This window comes from Oncorhynchus keta, chromosome 30 (assembly GCF_023373465.1).
Source record: "Oncorhynchus keta strain PuntledgeMale-10-30-2019 chromosome 30, Oket_V2, whole genome shotgun sequence".
Lineage (NCBI taxonomy): Eukaryota > Metazoa > Chordata > Actinopteri > Salmoniformes > Salmonidae > Oncorhynchus > Oncorhynchus keta.
In genome coordinates, this window is record NC_068450.1 from 3,185,227 (window position 1) to 3,208,460 (window position 23,234).

Here is a 23,234-nt window from a genome sequence, read left to right on the forward strand (position 1 = left end):
AGTCTGCAGCACCCGGCCTCACCCTACTAGAATCCCAAGTCAAATGTCTGCTGATGATCTGGTGCTTCTGTCACCAACCAAGGAGGGCCTACAACAGCACCTAGATCTTATGCACAGATTCTGTCAGACCTGGGCCCTGACAGTAAATCTCAGTAAGACCAAAATAATGGTGTTCCAAAAAAGGTCCAGTCACCAGGACCACAAATACAAATTCCATCTAGACACTGTTGCCCTAGAGTACACAAAAAACAATACATACCTTGGCCTAAACATCAGCGCCACAGGTAACTTCCACAAAGCTGTGAATGATCTGAGAGACAAGGCAAGAAGGGCATTCTATGCCATCAAAAGGAGCATAAATTTCAACATACCAATTAGGATTTGGCTAAAAATACTTGAATCAGTCAGAGCCCATTGCCCTTTATGGTTGTGAGGTCTGGGGTCCGCTCATCAACCAATGACTTCACAAAACACCAAATTGAGACTCTGCACGCAGAATTCTGCAAAAATATCCTCAGTGTACAACGTAGAACACCAAATAATGCATGCAGAGCAGAATTAGGCCGATACCCACTAATTATCAAAATCCAGAAAAGAGCCGTTAAAATCTATAACCACCTAAAAGGAAGCGATTCCCAAACCTTCCATAACAAAGCCATCACCTTCAGAGAGATGAACCTGGAGAAGAGTCCCCTAAGCAAGCTGGTCCTGGGGCTCTGTAGGGTGTGTTTGTGTTTGTGAACAGAGCCCCAGGACCAGCTTGCTTAGGGGGTACGGGACTATAAAACGTTTGGGAACCACTGGTCTAGACATTTCCACTTCACAATAACAGCACTTACAGTTGACCAGTTGACCATTGTAGGGCAGAAATTTCACCAACTGACTTGTTGGAAAAGGTGGCATCCTATGACGGTGCCACCTTGAAAGTCACTGAGCTCTTCAATAAGGCCATTCTACTGCCAATGTTTATCTGTGGAGATTGCATGAATGTGTGCTCGATTTTATACACCGTTTATACACCTGTCAGCAACGGGTGTGGCTGACACAGTCGAATCCACTCATTTGAAAAGGTGTCCACATACCTTTGGTGATGTAATGTGTTTCCCATGCCAATTAAACACTTGGAATTCAATTGAAAGAGAGAGACAGAAAGATGGATATAGACAGAGATCGAGAGAAAGGAGAGAGACAGGCAGAGAGGAGAGAGATATCTAGGTACATACTTTTCCTCTTGCCAATGTCCATATCTGACGTGGCCGCCTCGTGCAACAGCACCATCCCCATGGTAACAGCAGAGTCTGGGGCAGGAGGTTAAGGGTCATAGAGAGAAGCTGTAGCCAATGAGAGGCTCTCATACAGGGTTAGAAGTCAGGGGTCAGACTGAGGTGTGTAAAGGATACTGAAGAGCAGCACGATGTGAGTTTCTGCTACAAACTGGGCCTGACTGCTGCCGTGGATGTAACTCTGAAACAACACACACACACAGTGATTAACACACACACACAGAGATTAACACACACACAGTGATTAACACACACACACACACACAGTGATTAACACACACACAGTGATTAACACACACACAGTGATTAACACACACACACACAGAGATTAACACACACACAGTGATTAACACACACACAGTGATTAACACACACACACACAGAGATTAACACACACACAGTGATTAACACACACACAGTGATTAACACACACACACACACACAGTGATTAACACACACACACACACACACAGTGATTAACACACACACAGTGATTAACACACACACAGTGATTAACACACACAGTGATTAAACACACACACACACAGTGATTAACACACACAGTGATTAGCACACACACACACACACACACAGTGATTAACACACACACAGTGATTAACACACACACAGTGATTAACACACACACACACACAGTGATTAACACACACAGTGATTAACACACACAGTGATTAACACACACACACACACACACACACACACACACACACACACACACACACACACACACACACAGTGATTAACACACACACACACAGTGATTAACACACACACACACAGTGATTAACACACACAGTGATTAACACACACACACAATGATTAACACACACACACACACACACAGTGATTAATACACACACAGTGATTAACACACACACACACACAGTGATTAACACACACACACACACACAGTGATTAACACACACACACACAGTGATTAACACACACACACACAGTGATTAACACAGACACAGTGATTAACACACACAGTGATTAACACACACACAGTGATTAACACACACACACACAGTGATTAACACACACAGTGATTAACACACACACACACACAGTTATTAACACACACACAGAGATTAACACACACACAGTGATTAACACACACACACACACACACAGTTATTAACACACACACAGTGATTAACACACACACAGTGATTAACACACACACAGTGATTAACACACACACAGTGATTAACACACACACACACACACACACAGTTATTAACACACACACACAGAGATTAACACACACACAGTTATTAACACACACAGTGATTAACACACACACAGTGATTAACACACACACACACACACACACACACACACACACACACACACACACACACACACACACACACACACACACACACACACACACACACACACACACACACACACACACAGTTATTAACACACACACAGAGATTAACACACACACAGAGATTAACACACACACAGTGATTAACACACACACAGTTATTAACACACACACAGAGATTAACACACACACAGTGATTAACACACACACAGTGATTAACAGACACACAGTTATTAACACACACACAGAGATTAACACACACACACAGAGATTAACACACACACACACAGTGATTAACACATACACACACAGAGGTTAACACACACACAGTGATTAACACACACACAGTGATTAACACACACACAGTGATTAACACACACACAGTTCTTAACACACACACACACACACACAGTGATTAACACACACACAGTGATTAACACACACACAGAGATTAACACACACACAGAGATTAACACACACACAGTGATTAACACACACACAGTGATTAACACACACACAGAGATTAACACACACAGTGATTAACACACACACAGTGATTAACACACACACAGTGATTAACACACACACAGTTATTAACACACACACAGAGATTAACACACACACACAGAGATTAACACACACACACAGTGATTAACACACACACACACAGAGATTAACACACACACACACAGAGATTAACACACACACACACAGAGATTAACACACACACAGTGATTAACACACACACAGTGATTAACACACACACACACACAGTGATTAACACACACACACACACAGTGATTAACACACACACAGTGATTAACACACACACACACAGAGATTAACACACACACAGTGATTAACACACACACAGTGATTAACACACACACACACAGAGATTAACACACACACAGTGATTAACACACACACAGTGATTAACACACACACACACACACAGTGATTAACACACACACACACACACACACACAGTGATTAACACACACACAGTGATTAACACACACACAGTGATTAACACACACACAGTGATTAACACACACAGTGATTAACACACACACACACACACAGTGATTAACACACACAGTGATTAGCACACACACACAACACACAGTGACTAACACACACACAGTGATTAACACACACACAGTGATTAACACACACACACACACACACACAGTGATTAACACACAGTGATTAACACACACACACACACACACACACACACACACACACACACACACACACACACACACACACACACACACAGTGATTAACACACACACACACAGTGATTAACACACACACACACAGTGATTAACACACACAGTGATTAACACACACACACACAATGATTAATACACACACAGTGATTAACACACACACACAGTGATTAACACACACACACACACACACAGTGATTAACACACACACACACAGTGATTAACACACACACACACAGTGATTAACACACACACAGTGATTAACACACACACAGTGATTAACACACACAGTGATTAACACACACACAGTGATTAACACACACACAGTGATTAACACACACACAGTGATTAACACACACACAGTGATTAACACACACACACACACACAGTTATTACACACACACACAGTGATTAAACACACACACACACAGTTATTAACACACACACAGTGATTAACACACACACAGTGATTAACACACACACAGTGATTAACACACACACAGTGATTAACACACACACACACACACACACACACACAGTTATTAACACACACACAGTTATTAACACACACACAGAGATTAACACACACACAGTGATTAACACACACACAGTGATTAACACACACACAGAGATTAACACACACACAGTGATTAACACACACACAGTGATTAACACACACATAGTGATTAACACACACACACACACACACACACACACACACACACACACACACACACACACACACACACACACACACACACACACACACACACACACACACACACACACACACACACAGTTATTAACACACACAGAGATTAACACACACACAGTGATTAACACACACACAGTTATTAACACACACACAGTGATTAACACACACACAGTGATTAACACACACACAGTTATTAACACACACACAGAGATTAACACACACACACACACACAGTGATTACACACACACACACAGAGGTTAACACACACACAGTGATTAACACACACACAGTGATTAACACACACACAGTGATTAACACACACACAGTTATTAACACACACACACACACACACAGTGATTAACACACACACAGTGATTAACACACACACAGAGATTAACACACACACAGTGATTAACACACACACAGTGATTAACACACACACAGTGATTAACACACACACAGAGATTAACACACACACAGTGATTAACACACACACAGTGATTAACACACACACAGTTATTAACACACACACAGAGATTAACACACACACACACAGTGATTAACACACACACACACAGTGATTAACACACACACACACAGAGATTAACACACACACAGTGATTAACACACACACAGTGATTAACACACACGCAGTGATTAACACACACACAGTTATTAACACACACACACACACAGTGATTAACACACACACAGTGATTAACACACACACAGAGAATAACACACACACAGTGATTAACACACACACAGTGATTAACACACACACAGTGATTAACACACACACACACAGTGATTAACACACACACAGAGATTAACACACACACAGTGATTAACACACACACACACACACAGTGATTAACACACACACAGTGATTAACACACACACACAGAGATTAACACACACACACAGTGATTAACACACACACACACAGTGATTAACACACACACACACACAGTGATTAACACACACACAGTGATTAACACACACACACACACAGTGATTAACACACACACACACACACACAGTTATTAACACACACACAGTGATTAACACACACACAGTGATTACACACACACAGTGATTAACACACACACAGTGATTAACACACACACAGTGATTAAATGACTTACATGTAATCTATAGTAGGTCTGGAACAGAGTGTATAGTATAGAAGTGTATAGTATAGTAGTGTGGTATATATGGTCCAATTTGTAAGTCGCTCTGGATAAGAGCGTCTGCTAAATGACTTAAATGTAAATGTAGTGTATAGTATAGTAGTGTGGTATATATGGTCCAGTTTGTAAGTCGCTCTGGATAAGAGCGTCTGCTAAATGACTTACATGTAATCTATAGTAGGTCTGGAACAGAGTGTATAGTATAGAAGTGTATAGTATAGTAGTGTGGTATATATGGTCCAATTTGTAAGTCGCTCTGGATAAGAGCGTCTGCTAAATGACTTAAATGTAAATGTAAACTGCCTGTTACTCAGGCCCAGAAGCTAGGATATGCATATAATTTGTAGATTTGGATAGAAAACACTCTAAACAGTCTAGTTTCTAAAACTGTTAAAATAATGTCTGTGAATATAACATAACTGATATGGCAGGCAAAATTCCGAGGACAAACCATCCCAAAAAATTATTAATGCAAATTAATTACTTAAAATCATACAATTTGATTTTCTGGAATTTTGTTTTAGATTCTATCTCTCACAGTTGAAGTGTACCTATGATAAAAATGACAGACCTCTACATGCTTTGTAAGTAGGAAAACCTGCAAAATCAACAGTGTATCAAATACTTGTTCTCCCCACTGTATATAATAGGCAGTGTCAGAGGAAAGCCCATAAAATTGTCGGAGACTCCAGTCACCCAAGTCATAGACTGTTTTCTCTTCTACCGGGGTGGCAGGTAGCCTAGTGGTTAGAGCATTGAACTAGCAACTGAAAGGTTGCAAGATCGAATCACCGAGCTAACAACGTAAAAATCGTTCTTTCTGCCCCTGAACAAGACAGTTAACCCACTGTTCCTAGGCCGTCATTGAAAATAAGAATTTGTTCTTAACTTGTTATGGCTGGTGGCAGTATTGAGTAGCTTGGATGAATAAGGTGCCCAGAGTAAACTGCCTGCTACTCAGGCCCAGTTGCTAATATATGGATATTATTAGTACATTTTGGATAGAAAACACTCTGAAGTTTCTAAATCTGTTTGAATAATGTCTGTGAGTATAACACAACTCATATGCCAGGCAAAAAAATCCAACCAGGAATTGGGAAATTTGAGAATGGTAGTTTTTCAACTCTTTGGCTATCGAATACACAGTGTCTATGGGTTCAAATTGCACTTCCTAAGGCTTCCACTAGATGTCAACAATCTTTAGAACCGTGTTTGACGCTTCTACTGTAAAAGGAGGGGGAATGGGGGGGAATAAGTCAGTGGTCTGGCAGAGAGGCATTAGCTGATCACGCGCATTCACGTGAGAGTTAGCTTGAGTTCCTTTGCATTTCTGAAGACAAAGGAAGTCTCCGGGTAGAACATTATTGAAAAGTTATGATAAAAACATCCTAAAGATTGATTCTATACATCGTTTGACATGTTTCCCAGAACTGTAATATAACTTTTTGACTTTGTCTGAACTAAGCGATCGCGCTTTGAGCATTTGGATTAATGGGCTAAACACGCAAACAAAAGGAGGTATTTGGACATAAATGATGGACTTTACCAAACGATTCAAACATTGTGGAACTGGGATTCCTGGGAGTGCATTCTGATGAAGATCATCAAAGGTAAGTGAATATTTATAACGCTATTTCTGACTTCTGTTGACTCCAACGTGGCGGATATCTGTATGGCTTGATTTGTTGTCTGAGCGCCGTACCCTGATTATTGCATGGTTTGCTTTATCCGTAATTTTTTTTAAAAATCTGACACAGCGGTTGCATTAAGGAAAAGTGTATCTCTAATTCCATGCATGATCAATGTTTATTATGAGTATTTCTGTCAATTTATGTGGCTCTCTGCAATATCCCCTGATGTTTTGGAACTACTAAACATAACATGTCAATGTAAACTCAGATTTTTGTATATAAATATGAACTTTATCGAACAAAACAAGTCCTGTGAGTGTCATCTGATGAAGATCATCAAAGGTTAGTGATTCATTTTATCTATATTTCTGCTTTTTGTGCTTTTTTGTGCTTTTTGTGAAAAATGGCTGTGTGTGTTTTTGTGACTAGGCTCTGGCCTTTTTGAAATCGGACACTGTGGTGGGATTAACAACAAGTTCATCTTTAAAATGGTGTAAAATAATTATATGTTTGAGGACTTTTAATTATGAGATTTCTGTTGTTTTGAATTTGGTGCCCTCCACTTTCACTGGCTGTTGTTAACGGGATCCAAGCCATAAGAAGTTAACTGACTTGCCTAGTTAAATAAAGGTTAAAAAAATTATTATAATAATTTTTAAAAGCAGTACCGGAGGGCCAAGTCTAGGACCAAGAGGCTCCTTAACAGCTTCTACCCCTAAGCCATGGGACTGCTGAACAACTAATCAAATGGCTACCAGCACTATTTACATTGACCCCCCCCCACCCCCATATTTGTTTTTCACTGCTGCTACTCACTGTTTATTATCTATGCATAGTCACTTCACCCCTACCTACATGAACAAATGTACTAACCTATATCCCCGCACACTGACTTGGTACCGGAACCCCCTGTATATAGCCTTATTGTTATTCTTGTTGTGTTACTTTATATTCAGATTTTTACTTTTGTCTATTTGTCTATTTAATAAATAAGGGCATTTCACGGTAAGGTCTACACCTGTACACCTGGGAACAGTCTCTCTCTATAGAGATATCTATAGAGAGAGAGGGAGGTACCACTAGTCCAGCAGTGGGGTTATGTTAAGAGATATCTGTAGAGAGAGAGAGGGACGTACCACTAGTCCAGCAGTGGGGTTGTTAAGAGATATCTATAGAGAGAGAGAGGGACGTACCACTAGTCCAGCAGTGGGGTTATGTTAAGAGATATCTATAGAGAGAGAGAGGGAGGTACCACTTGTCCAGCAGTGGGGTTATGTTAAGAGATATCTATAGAGAGAGAGAGGGACGTACCACTAGTCCAGCAGTGGGGTTATGTTAAGAGATATCTATAGAGAGAGAGAGGGACGTACCACTTGTCCAGCAGTGGGGTTATGTTAAGAGATATCTATAGAGAGAGAGAGGGAGGTACCACTAGTCCAGCAGTGGGGTTATGTTAAGAGATATCTATAGAGAGAGAGAGGGACGTACCACTAGTCCAGCAGTGGGGTTATGTTAAGAGATATCTATAGAGAGAGAGAGGGACGTACCACTTGTCTAGTGGTGGGGTTATGTTAAGAGATATCTATAGAGAGAGAGAGGGACGTACCACTTGTCTAGTGGTGGGGTTATGTTAAGAGATATCTATAGAGAGAGAGAGGGACGTACCACTAGTCCAGCAGTGGGGTTATGTTAAGAGATATCTATAGAGAGAGAGAGGGACGTACCACTAGTCCAGCAGTGGGGTTATGTTAAGAGATATCTATAGAGAGAGAGAGGGACGTACCACTAGTCCAGCAGTGGGGTTATGTTAAGAGATATCTATAGAGAGAGAGGGAGGTACCACTAGTCCAGCAGTGGGGTTATGTTAAGAGATATCTATAGAGAGAGAGGGACGTACCACTAGTCCAGCAGTGGGGTTATGTTAAGAGATATCTATAGAGAGAGGGACGTACCACTAGTCCAGCAGTGGGGTTATGTTAAGAGATATCTATAGAGAGAGAGAGAGGGACGTACCACTAGTCCAGCAGTGGGGTTATGTTAAGAGATATCTATAGAGAGAGAGAGGGACGTACCACTAGTCCAGCAGTGGGGTTATGTTAAGAGATATCTATAGAGAGAGAGGGACGTACCACTAGTCCAGCAGTGGGGTTATGTTAAGAGATATCTATAGAGAGAGAGGGACGTACCACTAGTCCAGCAGTGGGGTTATGTTAAGAGATATCTATAGAGAGAGAGAGGGACGTACCACTAGTCCAGCAGTGGGGTTATGTTAAGAGATATCTATAGAGAGAGAGAGGGACGTACCACTAGTCCAGCAGTGGGGTTATGCTTTGGGCTGACATCCCGTTACCGGGATGATATTACAACAGCCAGTGAAAGTGCAGGGCGCTTTTTATCAAACAATACATGTATGAAGTTCATATTTATATCAAAATATGAGTTTACATTGGCGTGTTAGATTCACTAGTTCCAAAAACATCCAGTGATTTTGCATAGCCACATCATTCAACAGAAATACTCATCATAAATGTAGATGATAATACAAGTTATACACATGGAATTATAGATATACCTGTCCTTAATGCGCGGCAGAGTAGCCTACTGGTTAGAGCGTTGGACTAGTAACCGAAAGGTTGCAAGTTCGAATCCCCGAGTTGACAAGGTACAAATCTGTCGTTCTGCCCCTGAACAGGCAGTTAGACTGTTCCCAGGCCGTCATTGAAAATAATAATTTGTTCCTAACTGACTTGCCTAGTAAAATAAAGGTAAAAAATAATATATATATTTTTTAAATGCAACCGCTGTGTCTGATTTCAAAAGACCTTACGGAATAAGCAAACAATGCAATAATCTGAGACTGCGCTCAGAAAAATAGTAAAAATAGCCACCATGTTGGCGTCAACATAAACAAGAAATTACATGATAAATATTCCCTTACCTTCATCAGAAAGCACTCCCAGGAATCCCAGGTCCACAATAAATGTTTGTTTTGTTTGATAATGTCCGTTATTTATGTCCAAATACCTCCTTTTGTTAGCGCGTTACGCCGGACAAAAAAATTCAAAAAGTTATATTACAGGTCGAAGAAACATTTCAAACTAAGTACAGAATCAATCATTAGGATGTTTTTAACATATAGCTTCAATAAAGTTCCAACCGGAGTATTCCTTTGCGTCTTGATGAGCAATGGAACGCAAGTGGATACCATGAGGAATGCGCATGATCAGAAATTGGCTGACTGCCAGACACCTGATACATTCTGCTCTCATTCAGTCCCACCACACAGTAGAAGTCTCATTCAAATTTCTATAGATATTTGACATCTAGTGGAAGCCCTCGGAAGTGCAACATCATTCATATCCCAAGGGGATTTCAATGGGAACTGTGATGAATACATACCAAGCTCAGATTTCTCACTTCCTGTTTTGATTTCCCCTCAGGATTTTAACTGCCATATGAGTTCTGTTATACTCACAGACATCATTCAAACAGTTTTAGAAACTTTAGAGTGTTTTCTATCCAATACTAATAATAATATGCATATATTTAGCAACTGAGACTGAGGAGCAGGCCGTTTACTTTGAGCAACTTATTCATCCAAGCTACTCAATACTGCCCCCCAGCCATAAGAAGTTGAGAGATATCTATAGAGAGAGAGGGACGTACCACTTGTCCAGTGGTGGGGTTCTTGTGGGCGTAGGGAGGTCCTCTAATGTGGTTCCACATCTGACCTGAAGTCATGATCAGGCAGAAACACTAGAGAGAACGCAAACCGTTGACAATGACTCAACACTTATTCATCCATAACTTTGATTCTCAGCTACATAATGAACCAGTGTGTTCCTACCAGAGCAGAGAAGGCCCAGACGTTCTTGTTGTAGAGGAATTCCAGGTTGTTTCTGCGGAGGTAAGCCAGTCCTCCTATCACTGCCAGCAGGAATCCCAGCATCAACGGCCCCGCATAGTTAGGAGGACGGATCACACGGATCTACAGAGAGAGAGACACACACACACATACATACATATTGTATTGCCTTACCTTCCTAATCTTACTACTGTCATGACGTTGGCCTGGGGGTAGGAAATTAACTATATTCTGGTAATCCGACCAATGGAACATATGCGGTGGTACTTATTGAATATGATGTCAGTTTAGTTGTCATCTGAGACATTCTCATCAATGATAAGATGACAAACTTTACAGTGGAAAGTCTACACATCAGAGTTATCGGATTCACATGGAATTGTTGTTCAATTTAAATGTTTGAATATGAAATTATTCATGATGGGATGAAATGTGATTTAAGCTTCTAAAATGTGAAATTTGGGTTTTCATAAGATAGGGCTCTGCTCAATCAGTGGCCCGCCCCTGGGAAGGGACAAGGGCTATAAAACTTTTCAAACACGCCCTCCTCTCCCTTCCTATATAATCCCTTGACGACAATATAACCTCCTGTTCCGAGGACGTGAGGACAATGGTCCGATGTCAGAATGGTTCAGATAATAACTACAGAACGAAGCCAACATCAGCGTGAGCTATGGTTGCGAATGGTATGAACTTTGAACTCTTATTCACTACAGAAGTGATACCTACTAGCCGTTGAGTTAGCAACAGCCGCGGCAAACGAGGGTTAGGAAGGAACAGACAGAGTATCCCGTCTATCACACAACGACGTTACTACAACGTATCCAATTGACAATCAGAGACCTTCTTCAAAGGACTCGGTTGGGCAACATGGCCTTCCATCTACCACCAACCTACTGAAGCGCAGCTCAGATTAAATATTTATTGCATTTTCCTTTTCCAAATTGGCGGTAATTTAGAATGCATAAGATACTGTATTTACGTTAGCACAGCTTCACCCTTTGTTTCTCAGTCTTTCCGCTCTTTCACTTTCACCCAGCCCCTTTACTTTTGTGTAACAAGCTGTCATATCTTCTCCGCCCGCTAGGGACGTTTTCCTTTATGACGTAATTTGTAATCAAGTTATGATTAATTATGTGTATGTGTAATTCTGTGTGATTAGTTAGGTATTTAGTAAATAAATAATTAAACCCAATTTTGCATTGCTGATTCAACTTGTTGGCCAAGGTTCGTGCAGATAACTAAGAATTTACAACTTTCAGATGAGACTGAATCAAGATGACGATTAATACTGACTGCTATTGATGTAAAATATTACTAGGTCTTTAAGAGTTTATTCGGAAGATAACAGCTCTATAAATATTATTTTGTGGTGCCAGACTCTCTAGTTAATTACATTTCCATGATTAGCTCAATCAGGTAATATTAATTACGGAGAAATTATTTTATAGAATAGCATGTCAAATCACTTAATCCGGCATAGCCAAAGACACGACACTACATTTGCACACACTGTATATAGATTTATTTTCTATTGTGTTATTGACTGTACGTTTGTTTATCCAATGTGTAACTCTGCGTTGTTGTTTTTGTCGCACTGCTTTGCTTTATCTTGGCCAGATCACAGTTGTAAATGAGAACTTGTTCTCAACTGGCCAACCTGGTTAATTAAAGTTGAAATAAAAACAAATTTAAAAAATACACACCTGATCACCCACATCTACTCAGATAAACACAGACTAATACATTACGCAAATACCTAGCGTGAGAGGTGAAAGGTAAAGAGGTGAGAGGTCAGGAGGGGCTACCTGTACGTCAGTGCGGTCCCCGACCCAGCGGGCCAGTTGTTCTGCAGCGAAGCCTCTGACCTGCAGCTCATAGGAGTCAGACTTCTTAGGCTTCCCTTTAGCAGGGAAATGGATGAAGGAGGGAGCCGAGTTCATATTCAACTGGGGAGACAAATAACACAGATATATAAATACTACTATATACACAAATACTACTTAACTACTACTATATACACAAATAACACAGATATATAACTATTACTATATACACAAATAACACAGATAAATAAATACTACTATATACACAAATATACACAAATAACACAGATATATAACTAGTACTATATACACAAATAAGATATGTAACTACAACTATATAATAATATAATAATATAATATATATATAAAACTACTACTATATTCATATACACTACATATATAACTACTACTATATTCATATACACTACATATAAAACTACTACTATATTAATATACACTACATATATAACTACTATATTCATATACACTACATATATAACTACTACTATATTCATATACACTACATATATAACTACTATATTCATATACACTACATATATAACTACTACTATATTCATATGCACTACATATATAACTACTATATTCATATACACTACATATATAACTACTACTATATTCATATATAACTACTACTATATTCATATAAACTACATATATAACTACTACTATATTCATATACACTACATATATAACTACTATATTCATATACACTACATATATAACTACTACTATATTCATATATAACTACTACTATATTCATATACACTACATATATAACTACTACTATATTCATATATAACTACTACTATATTCATATACACTACATATATAACTACTACTATATTCATATATAACTACTACTATATTCATATACACTACATATATAACTACTATATTCATATACACTACATATATAACTACTACTATATTCATATACACTACATATATAACTACTACTATATTCATATACACTACATATATAACTACTACTATTCATATATAACTACTACTATATTCATATACACTACATATATAACTACTATATTCATATACACTACATATATAACTACTATATTCATATGCACTACATATATAACTACTATATTCATATACACTACATATATAACTACTACTATATTCATATATAACTACTACTATATTCATATAAACTACATATATAACTACTACTATATTCATATACACTACATATATAACTACTACTATATTCATATACACTACATATATAACTACTACTATATTCATATATAACTACTACTATATTCATATACACTACATATATAACTACTACTATATTCATATATAACTACTACTATATTCATATACACTACATATATAACTACTATATTCATATACACTACATATATAACTACTACTATATTCATATATAACTACTACTATATTCATATAAACTACATATATAACTACTACTATATTCATATACACTACATATATAACTACTATATTCATATACACTACATATATAACTACTACTATATTCATATATAACTACTACTATATTCATATACACTACATATATAACTACTATATTCATATGCACTACATATATAACTACTATATTCATATACACTACATATATAACTACTACTATATTCATATAAACTACATATATAACTACTACTATATTCATATACACTACATATATAACTACTATATTCATATACACTACATATATAACTACTACTATATTCATATATAACTACTACTATATTCATATACACTACATATATAACTACTACTATATTCATATACACTACATATATAACTACTACTATATTCATATATACTACATATATAACTACTACTATATTCATATATAACTACTACTATATTCATATACACTACATATATAACTACTACTATATTCATATATAACTACTACTATATTCATATACACTACATATATAACTACTACTATATTCATATATAACTACTACTATATTCATATACACTACATATATAACTACTACTATATTCATATATACTACATATATAACTACTACTATATTCATATATAACTACTACTATATTCATATACACTACATATATAACTACTACTATATTCATATACACTACATATATAACTACTACTATATTCATATACACTACATATATAACTACTACTATATTCATATACACTACATATATAACTACTACTATATTCATATACACTACATATAAAACTACTACTATATTCATATACACTACATATATAACTACTACTATATTCATATACACTACATATATAACTACTACTATATTCATATATAACTACTACTATATTCATATACACTACATATATAACTACTACTATATTCATATACACTACATATAAAACTACTACTATATTCATATACACTACATATAAAACTACTACTATATTCATATACACTACATATATAACTACTACTATATTCATATATAACTACTACTATATTCATATATAACTACTACTATAATCATATACACTACATATATAACTACTACTATATTCATATACACTACATATATAACTAGTACTATATTCATATATAACTTCTACTATATTCATATACACTACATATATAACTACTATATTCATATATAACTACTACTATATTCATATACACTACATATATAACTACTACTATATTCATATATAACTACTACTATATTCATATACACTACATATATAACTACTATATTCATATACACTACATATATAACTACTACTATATTCATATACACTACATATATAACTACTACTATATTCATATACACTACATATATAACTACTACTATATTCATATACACTACATATATAACTACTACTATATTCATATACACTACATATATAACTACTACTATATTCATATATAACTTCTACTATATTCGCATACACTACAGATTTTACTACTACTATATTCATATACACGACATACACTGCTCAAAAGAATAAAGGGAACACTAAAATAACACATCCTAGATCTGAATGAATGAAATATTCTTATTAAATACTTTTTTCTTTACATAGTTGAATGTGCTGACAACAAAATCACACAAAAATTATCAATGGAAATCTAATTTATCAACCCATGGAGGTCTGGATTTGGAACCCATGTAGGTCACACTCAAAATTAAAGTGGAAAACCACACTACAGGCTGATCCAACTTTGATGTAATGTCCTTAAAACAAGTCAAAATGAGGCTCAGTAGTGTGTGGCCTCCACGTGCCTGTATGACCTCCCTACAACGCCTGGGCATGCTCCTGATGAGGTGGCGGATGGTCTCCTGAGGGATCTCCTCCCAGACCTGGACTAAAGCATCCGCCAACTCCTGGACAGTCTGTGGTGCAACGTGGCGTTGGTGGATGGAGCGAGACATGATGTCCCAGATGTGCACAATTAGATTCAGCTCTGGGGAACGAGCGGGCCAGTCCATAGCATCAATGCCTTCCTCTTGCAGGAACTGCTGACACACTCCAGCCACATGAGGTTTAGCATTGTCTTGCATTAGGAGGAACCCAGGGCCAACCGCACCAGCATATGGTCTCACAAGGGGTCTGAGGATCTCATCTCGGTACCTACTGGCAGTCAGGCTACCTCTGGCGAGCACATGGAGGGCTGTGTGGCCCCCTAAAGAAATACCACCCCACACCATGACTGACCCACCGCCAAACCGGTCATGCTGGAGGATGTTGCAGGCAGCAGAACGTTCTCCACGGTGTCTCCAGACTGTCATGTCTGTCACATGTGCTCAGTGTGAACCTGCTTTCATCTGTGAAGGGCACAGGGCACCAGTGGCAAATGCTAAACGTCCTGCACAGTGTTGGGCTGTAAGCACAACCCCCACCTGTGGACGTCGGGCCCTCATACCACCCTCATGGAGTCTGTTTCTGTGTTCCCTTTATTTGTTTGAGCAGTGTATATAACTACTACTATTTCATTCATACTACATATATACACTACTACTATATTAATGTAGTATATGTGAATATAGTAGTAGTTAAATATGTAGTATATATGGATATAGTAGTATTTAAATCTGTAGTATATATGAATATAGTAGTATATGAATATAGTAGGAGTTCAAACTTTAGTATATATGAATATAGTAGGAGTTATATATGTAGTGTATATGAATGTAGTAGTAGTTATATATGTAGTATATATGAATATAGTAGTAGTGTATATTTGTAGTATATATGAATATAGTGGTAGTGTATATTTGTAGTATGTATGAATATAGTAGTAGTTTTATAATAATAATAATAATATATGCCATTTAGCTGACGCTTTTATCCAAAGCGACTTACAGTCATGTGTGCATACATTCTACGTATGGGTGGTCCCGGGAATCGAACCCACTACCCTGGCGTTACAAGCGCCATGCTCTACCAACTGAGCCACAGAAGGACCACGAGGACCATATGAATATAGTAGTAGTTATATAATAATATAGTAGTAGTTTTATATGTAGTATATATGAATATAGTAGTAGTTATACAGTGGGGCAAAAAAGTATTTAGTCAGCCACCAATTGTGCAAGTTCTCCCACTTAAAAAGATGAGAGAGGCCTGTAATTTTCATCATTTCATAATTTTCCACCATTATTTGCAAATTACAAATTTAAAAATCCTACAATGTGATGTTATGGATTTTTTTTCTCATTTTGTCTGTCATAGTTGAAGTGTACCTATGATGAAAATTACAGGCCTCATCTTTTGTAAGTGGGAGAACTTGCACAATTGGTGGCTGACTAAATACTTTTTTGCCCCACTGTATAACTACTACTATATTCATATATACTACATATAAAACTACGACTATATTATTATATAACTACTACTATATTCATATAAAACTACGACTATATTATTATATAACTACTACAATATTCATACACACTACTGAGTTGATATGCACCAGTTAAAGCAGTGTTCCAGAAGGTTCATGTTGTAATGATCCAGTCAGGTAGAGTCACCAGACAGAGCTGCTGTCAAGTGTAGTTTCACTTAAAGAACGTGAGCTGTCGGGCTGGTTTACCGATGCCAACCGTTAGGCTCTAATGGACAGCTTAAAGCCTGGCTCTAAATAACACATGAAGGGTGAAATGAACTAAAAGAGATAGAAGAGTTATACCATCTGAAAGACGTCAGATCCTTCATCAAAGTCGACGGTAGCGAAGAAGACCTTGTTGGTGAAGGCACTGGAGTAACGCCAGGAATTAGCTAGGATCTGGTACTCCTCGTCAGCCTGTCTGTAGAGGGGGTGGACACACACAGCACGTCAAATACCTTTCAATATTTCAGATAGCAATGATTTAGTGTGTCCAGAACAATGGAACTAATAGACGAGTCACAAAAGTCTGACGTACTGGGCGTACCACAAAGGCATATTAGGACATGCATTTGCCCCATCCATGTGTAAAACTAACATGTGACCCCTTACTGGCAGACTACACACAGTCTCTGTTACTGACTGGCAGACTACACACAGTCTCTGTTACTGACTGGCAGACTACACACAGTCTGTTACTGACGGGAAGACTACACAAAGTCTCTGTTACTGACGGGAAGACTACACACAGTCTCTGTTACTGACTGGCAGACTACACACAGTCTCTGTTACTGACTGGCAGACTACACACAGTCTCTGTTACTGACTGGCAGACTACACACAGTCTCTGTTACTGACTGGCAGACTACACACAGTCTCTGTTATGGACCGGCAGACTACAAATTGTCTCTGTTACTGACTGGCAGACTACAAATTGTCTCTGTTATGGACCGGCAGACTACAAATTGTCTCTGTTACGGACCGGCAGACTACACACAGTCTCTGTTACTGACTGGCAGACTACACACAGTCTCTGTTACTGACTGGCAGACTACACACAGTCTCTGTTACTGACTGGCAGACTAGACAGTCTGTTACTGACTGGCAGACTACACACAGTCTCTGTTACTGACTGGCAGACTACAAATTGTCTCTGTTATGGACCGGCAGACTACAAATTGTCTCTGTTATGGACCGGCAGACTACAAATTGTCTCTGTTATGGACCGGCAGACTACAAATTGTCTCTGTTATGGACCGGCAGACTACAAATTGTCTCTGTTATGGACCGGCAGACTACAAATTGTCTCTGTTACGGACCGGCAGACTGCAAATTGTCTCTGTTACGGACCGGCAGACTACAAATTGTCTCTGTTACGGACCGGCAGACTACAAATTGTCTCTGTTACGGACCGGCAGACTACAAATTGTCTCGGTTACTGACTGGCAGACTACACACAGTCTCTGTTATGGACCGGCAGACTACAAATTGTCTCTGTTATGGACCGGCAGACTACAAATTGTCTCTGTTACGGACCGGCAGACTACAAATTGTCTCTGTTATGGACCGGCAGACTACAAATTGTCTCTGTTACGGACCGGCAGACGACAAATTGTCTCTGTTATGGACCGGCAGACTACAAATTGTCTCTGTTATGGACCGGCAGACTACAAATTGTCTCTGTTATGGACCGGCAGACTACAAATTGTCTCTGTTATGGACCGGCAGACTACAAATTGTCTCTGTTATGGACCGGCAGACTACAAATTGTCTCTGTTACGGACCGGCAGACTACAAATTGTCTCTGTTATGGACCGGCAGACTACAAATTGTCTCTGTTATGGACCGGCAGACTACAAATTGTCTCTGTTATGGACCGGCAGACTACAAATTGTCTCTGTTATGGACCGGGCAGACTACAAATTGTCTCTGTTACGGACCGGCAGACTACAAATTGTCTCTGTTATGGACCGGCAGACTACAAATTGTCTCTGTTATGGACCGGCAGACTACAAATTGTCTCTGTTACGGACCGGCAGACTACAAATTGTCTCTGTTACGGACCGGCAGACTACAAATTGTCTCTGTTACGGACCGGCAGACTACAAATTGTCTCGGTTACTGACTGGCAGACTACACACAGTCTCTGTTATGGACCGGCAGACTACAAATTGTCTCTGTTATGGACCGGCAGACTACAAATTGTCTCTGTTACGGACCGGCAGACTACAAATTGTCTCTGTTATGGACCGGCAGACTACAAATTGTCTCTGTTATGGACCGGCAGACTACAAATTGTCTCTGTTATGGACCGGCAGACTACAAATTGTCTCTGTTATGGACCGGCAGACTACAAATTGTCTCTGTTACGGACCGGCAGACTACAAATTGTCTCTGTTACGGACCGGCAGACTACAAATTGTCTCTGTTACGGACCGGCAGACTACAAATTGTCTCGGTTACTGACTGGCAGACTACACACAGTCTCTGTTATGGACCGGCAGACTACAAATTGTCTCTGTTATGGACCGGCAGACTACAAATTGTCTCTGTTACGGACCGGCAGACTACAAATTGTCTCTGTTATGGACCGGCAGACTACAAATTGTCTCTGTTATGGACCGGCAGACTACAAATTGTCTCTGTTACGGACCGGCAGACTACAAATTGTCTCTGTTATGGACCGGCAGACTACAAATTGTCTCTGTTATGGACCGGCAGACTACAAATTGTCTCTGTTATGGACCGGCAGACTACAAATTGTCTCTGTTATGGACCGGCAGACTACAAATTGTCTCTGTTATGGACCGGCAGACTACAAATTGTCTCTGTTACGGACCGGCAGACTACAAATTGTCTCTGTTATGGACCGGCAGACTACAAATTGTCTCTGTTATGGACCGGCAGACTACAAATTGTCTCTGTTATGGACCGGCAGACTACAAATTGTCTCTGTTACGGACCGGCAGACTACAAATTGTCTCTGTTACGGACCGGCAGACTACAAATTGTCTCTGTTACGGACCGGCAGACTACAAATTGTCTCGGTTACTGACTGGCAGACTACACACAGTCTCTGTTATGGACCGGCAGACTACAAATTGTCTCTGTTATGGACCGGCAGACTACAAATTGTCTCTGTTATGGACCGGCAGACTACAAATTGTCTCTGTTACGGACCGGCAGACTACAAATTGTCTCTGTTATGGACCGGCAGACTACAAATTGTCTCTGTTATGGACCGGCAGACTACAAATTGTCTCTGTTATGGACCGGCAGACTACAAATTGTCTCTGTTATGGACCGGCAGACTACAAATTGTCTCTGTTACTGACCGGCAGACTACAAATTGTCTCTGTTACTGACTGGCAGACTACACACAGTCTCTGTTACTGACTGGCAGACTACACACAGTCTCTGTTACTGACCGGCAGACTACAAATTGTCTCTGTTACTGACTGGCAGACGGTTTGTTTGAATTATTTTTTGGCTCCATAAAGTAATCCAACAATGTGTACGCTGTCATCTTGTCTATTTCAAGTCTTCTCTCATTGATCGAGACAGGTGACACCCACCTGTCACCCCAATTCAAATGAAACCCCTGCACTGAAGACAGACATTTTATGAGACTCATGTTTGCACGAATCGTGGACAAATACAGTATCGCCAAGGTTGGTAGAAAATTCCCTCCACTACACCAAACTGTACCCACCCTGTAACTCCCAGTAATGGATACCAAACACCTTTGATTAAATCACATTATCTGGTGTAACAATTTGTAGATAAGTTACTTGCAGACGCCACACTGTCTCTGTGGCTGCAGGGCGGTGAACATGATGACCACAGAGTAGTTCCTGGGAGGAGCCTTCACAAAGCGACGAAACTTCTCCCCGTTCATACGGATCACAGCTCTCTTCCCTGTCCAGTCCATAAGCTGACTCACCTTCTCAGAGAGCAGGGTCTGGAGGGAGAAAAGGGGTTAGAGGTCAGAGTCGTATAGCGACCTGGTCCATCAGCTGGCCCACCCACTCAGACAGCAGGGTCTGGAGGGAGAGAGAAGAGAGGTTAGGGTCTTATACCAGCCCAGTCCATCAACTAGCCCCCCCTCTCAGAGAGCAGGGTCTGGAGGGAGAAAAGGGGAAGAGGGGTTAGAGGTCAGAGTCGTATAGCGACCTGGTCCATCAGCTGGCCCACCTACTCAGACAGCAGGGTCTGGAGGGAGAGAGAAGAGGGCAAAGAGGTTAGGGGTTACAGGTCAGGGTGTTATACCGGCCCACCCACTCAGACAGCAGGGTCTGGAAGGAGAGAGAAGAGGGGTTAGAGATCAGGGTCTTAATACCAGCCCAGTCCATCAACTGGTCCACCCTCTCAGAGAACAAGTCTCTAGTGTATCTACCTAGCTCGAGACGAAAGAGGGCACCTTCCTCACCCGGAAGTGCTAACAACGTTTAGGAATGATGCGGATTATAGCTGCAGGAAGGGTCAAAGTTCGAGACCATGTAGAAGATAGACACGGCAATATGTGACGTGTTAGTTATTTCAATGAGCTAGATACTTATATATGAAGCATACTGACGATGCAAACTAGCTAGGTAACCGGTTCCTTCCTAAAAGTTCATGGCTAGCTAGCTAAACCTATCTCTCCTAGACCCATGAGCTAACGTTAGCCTGCTAGCTAGTGTAATGATTATGACACCGTGCGCTGAGAATAAAATACCTCCTTTTTCTTCTGTCCGGTTGAAGGGATTCCATAGAAACTCAACATCAACAACAACGAATACAAAACTTTTAGATACATTTTAATCATCTTTCACAGAGGCGCTTCCGTCAATCGACTGACCACGGATTGAAGGATTCTCTGTAACATTCCGATTGGTCGATTTTCCGCCTCAAGAGCCAATGGCGTGATAGGGGCAGAGACTGCAAAGAAAGCGAGACACCCTACTTCCGATTTTTTTCTGATTGGGGTGGGGCATCTCCTTATTGTAATGCTTGTTTTCAGTATTTGATGAGGCTTGTTTACGTCAACCACCTGTATTAAATGCTATGCTACTAGCCTCATATACCATGAATATGCATAGCCATCTCGAGACAATTCCGATATAAAGTGTTTTTTTTTCTCAAAGTTGCCGGGATGTCACGTGTCCTACTTATATTAGTACAATCATAAAAACTTAAGCCTTACAAAACTTCTATTCGATCAAAAAAACCTCACGTAGCAAATAAGCCATTCATTTTTTTGTTGGTTAA

At 39.3% G+C, this 23,234-nt stretch overlaps 1 protein-coding gene across 2 annotated transcripts in view; it reads right to left on the minus strand.

Annotated features, from left to right (window-relative positions):
- Window positions 1-22,868, minus strand: part of LOC118380685 (magnesium transporter protein 1-like) — a 30,046-nt gene extending 7,178 nt beyond the window's left edge. For both annotated transcript variants that reach the window (XM_052487235.1, XM_052487236.1), the window contains exons 1-8: window positions 22,702-22,868; window positions 21,776-21,945; window positions 18,288-18,405; window positions 13,090-13,230; window positions 11,264-11,404; window positions 11,083-11,172; window positions 1,401-1,464; window positions 1,224-1,298 (exon numbers count right to left, since the gene is read on the minus strand). In XM_052487235.1, coding sequence (XP_052343195.1) covers window positions 1,224-1,298; window positions 1,401-1,464; window positions 11,083-11,172; window positions 11,264-11,404; window positions 13,090-13,230; window positions 18,288-18,405; window positions 21,776-21,945; window positions 22,702-22,791 — 889 coding nt within the window. In that variant the 5' untranslated portion in view covers window positions 22,792-22,868. The remainder of the gene's footprint in view (window positions 1-1,223; window positions 1,299-1,400; window positions 1,465-11,082; window positions 11,173-11,263; window positions 11,405-13,089; window positions 13,231-18,287; window positions 18,406-21,775; window positions 21,946-22,701) is intronic.
- Window positions 22,869-23,234: the final 366 nt, after the last annotated feature.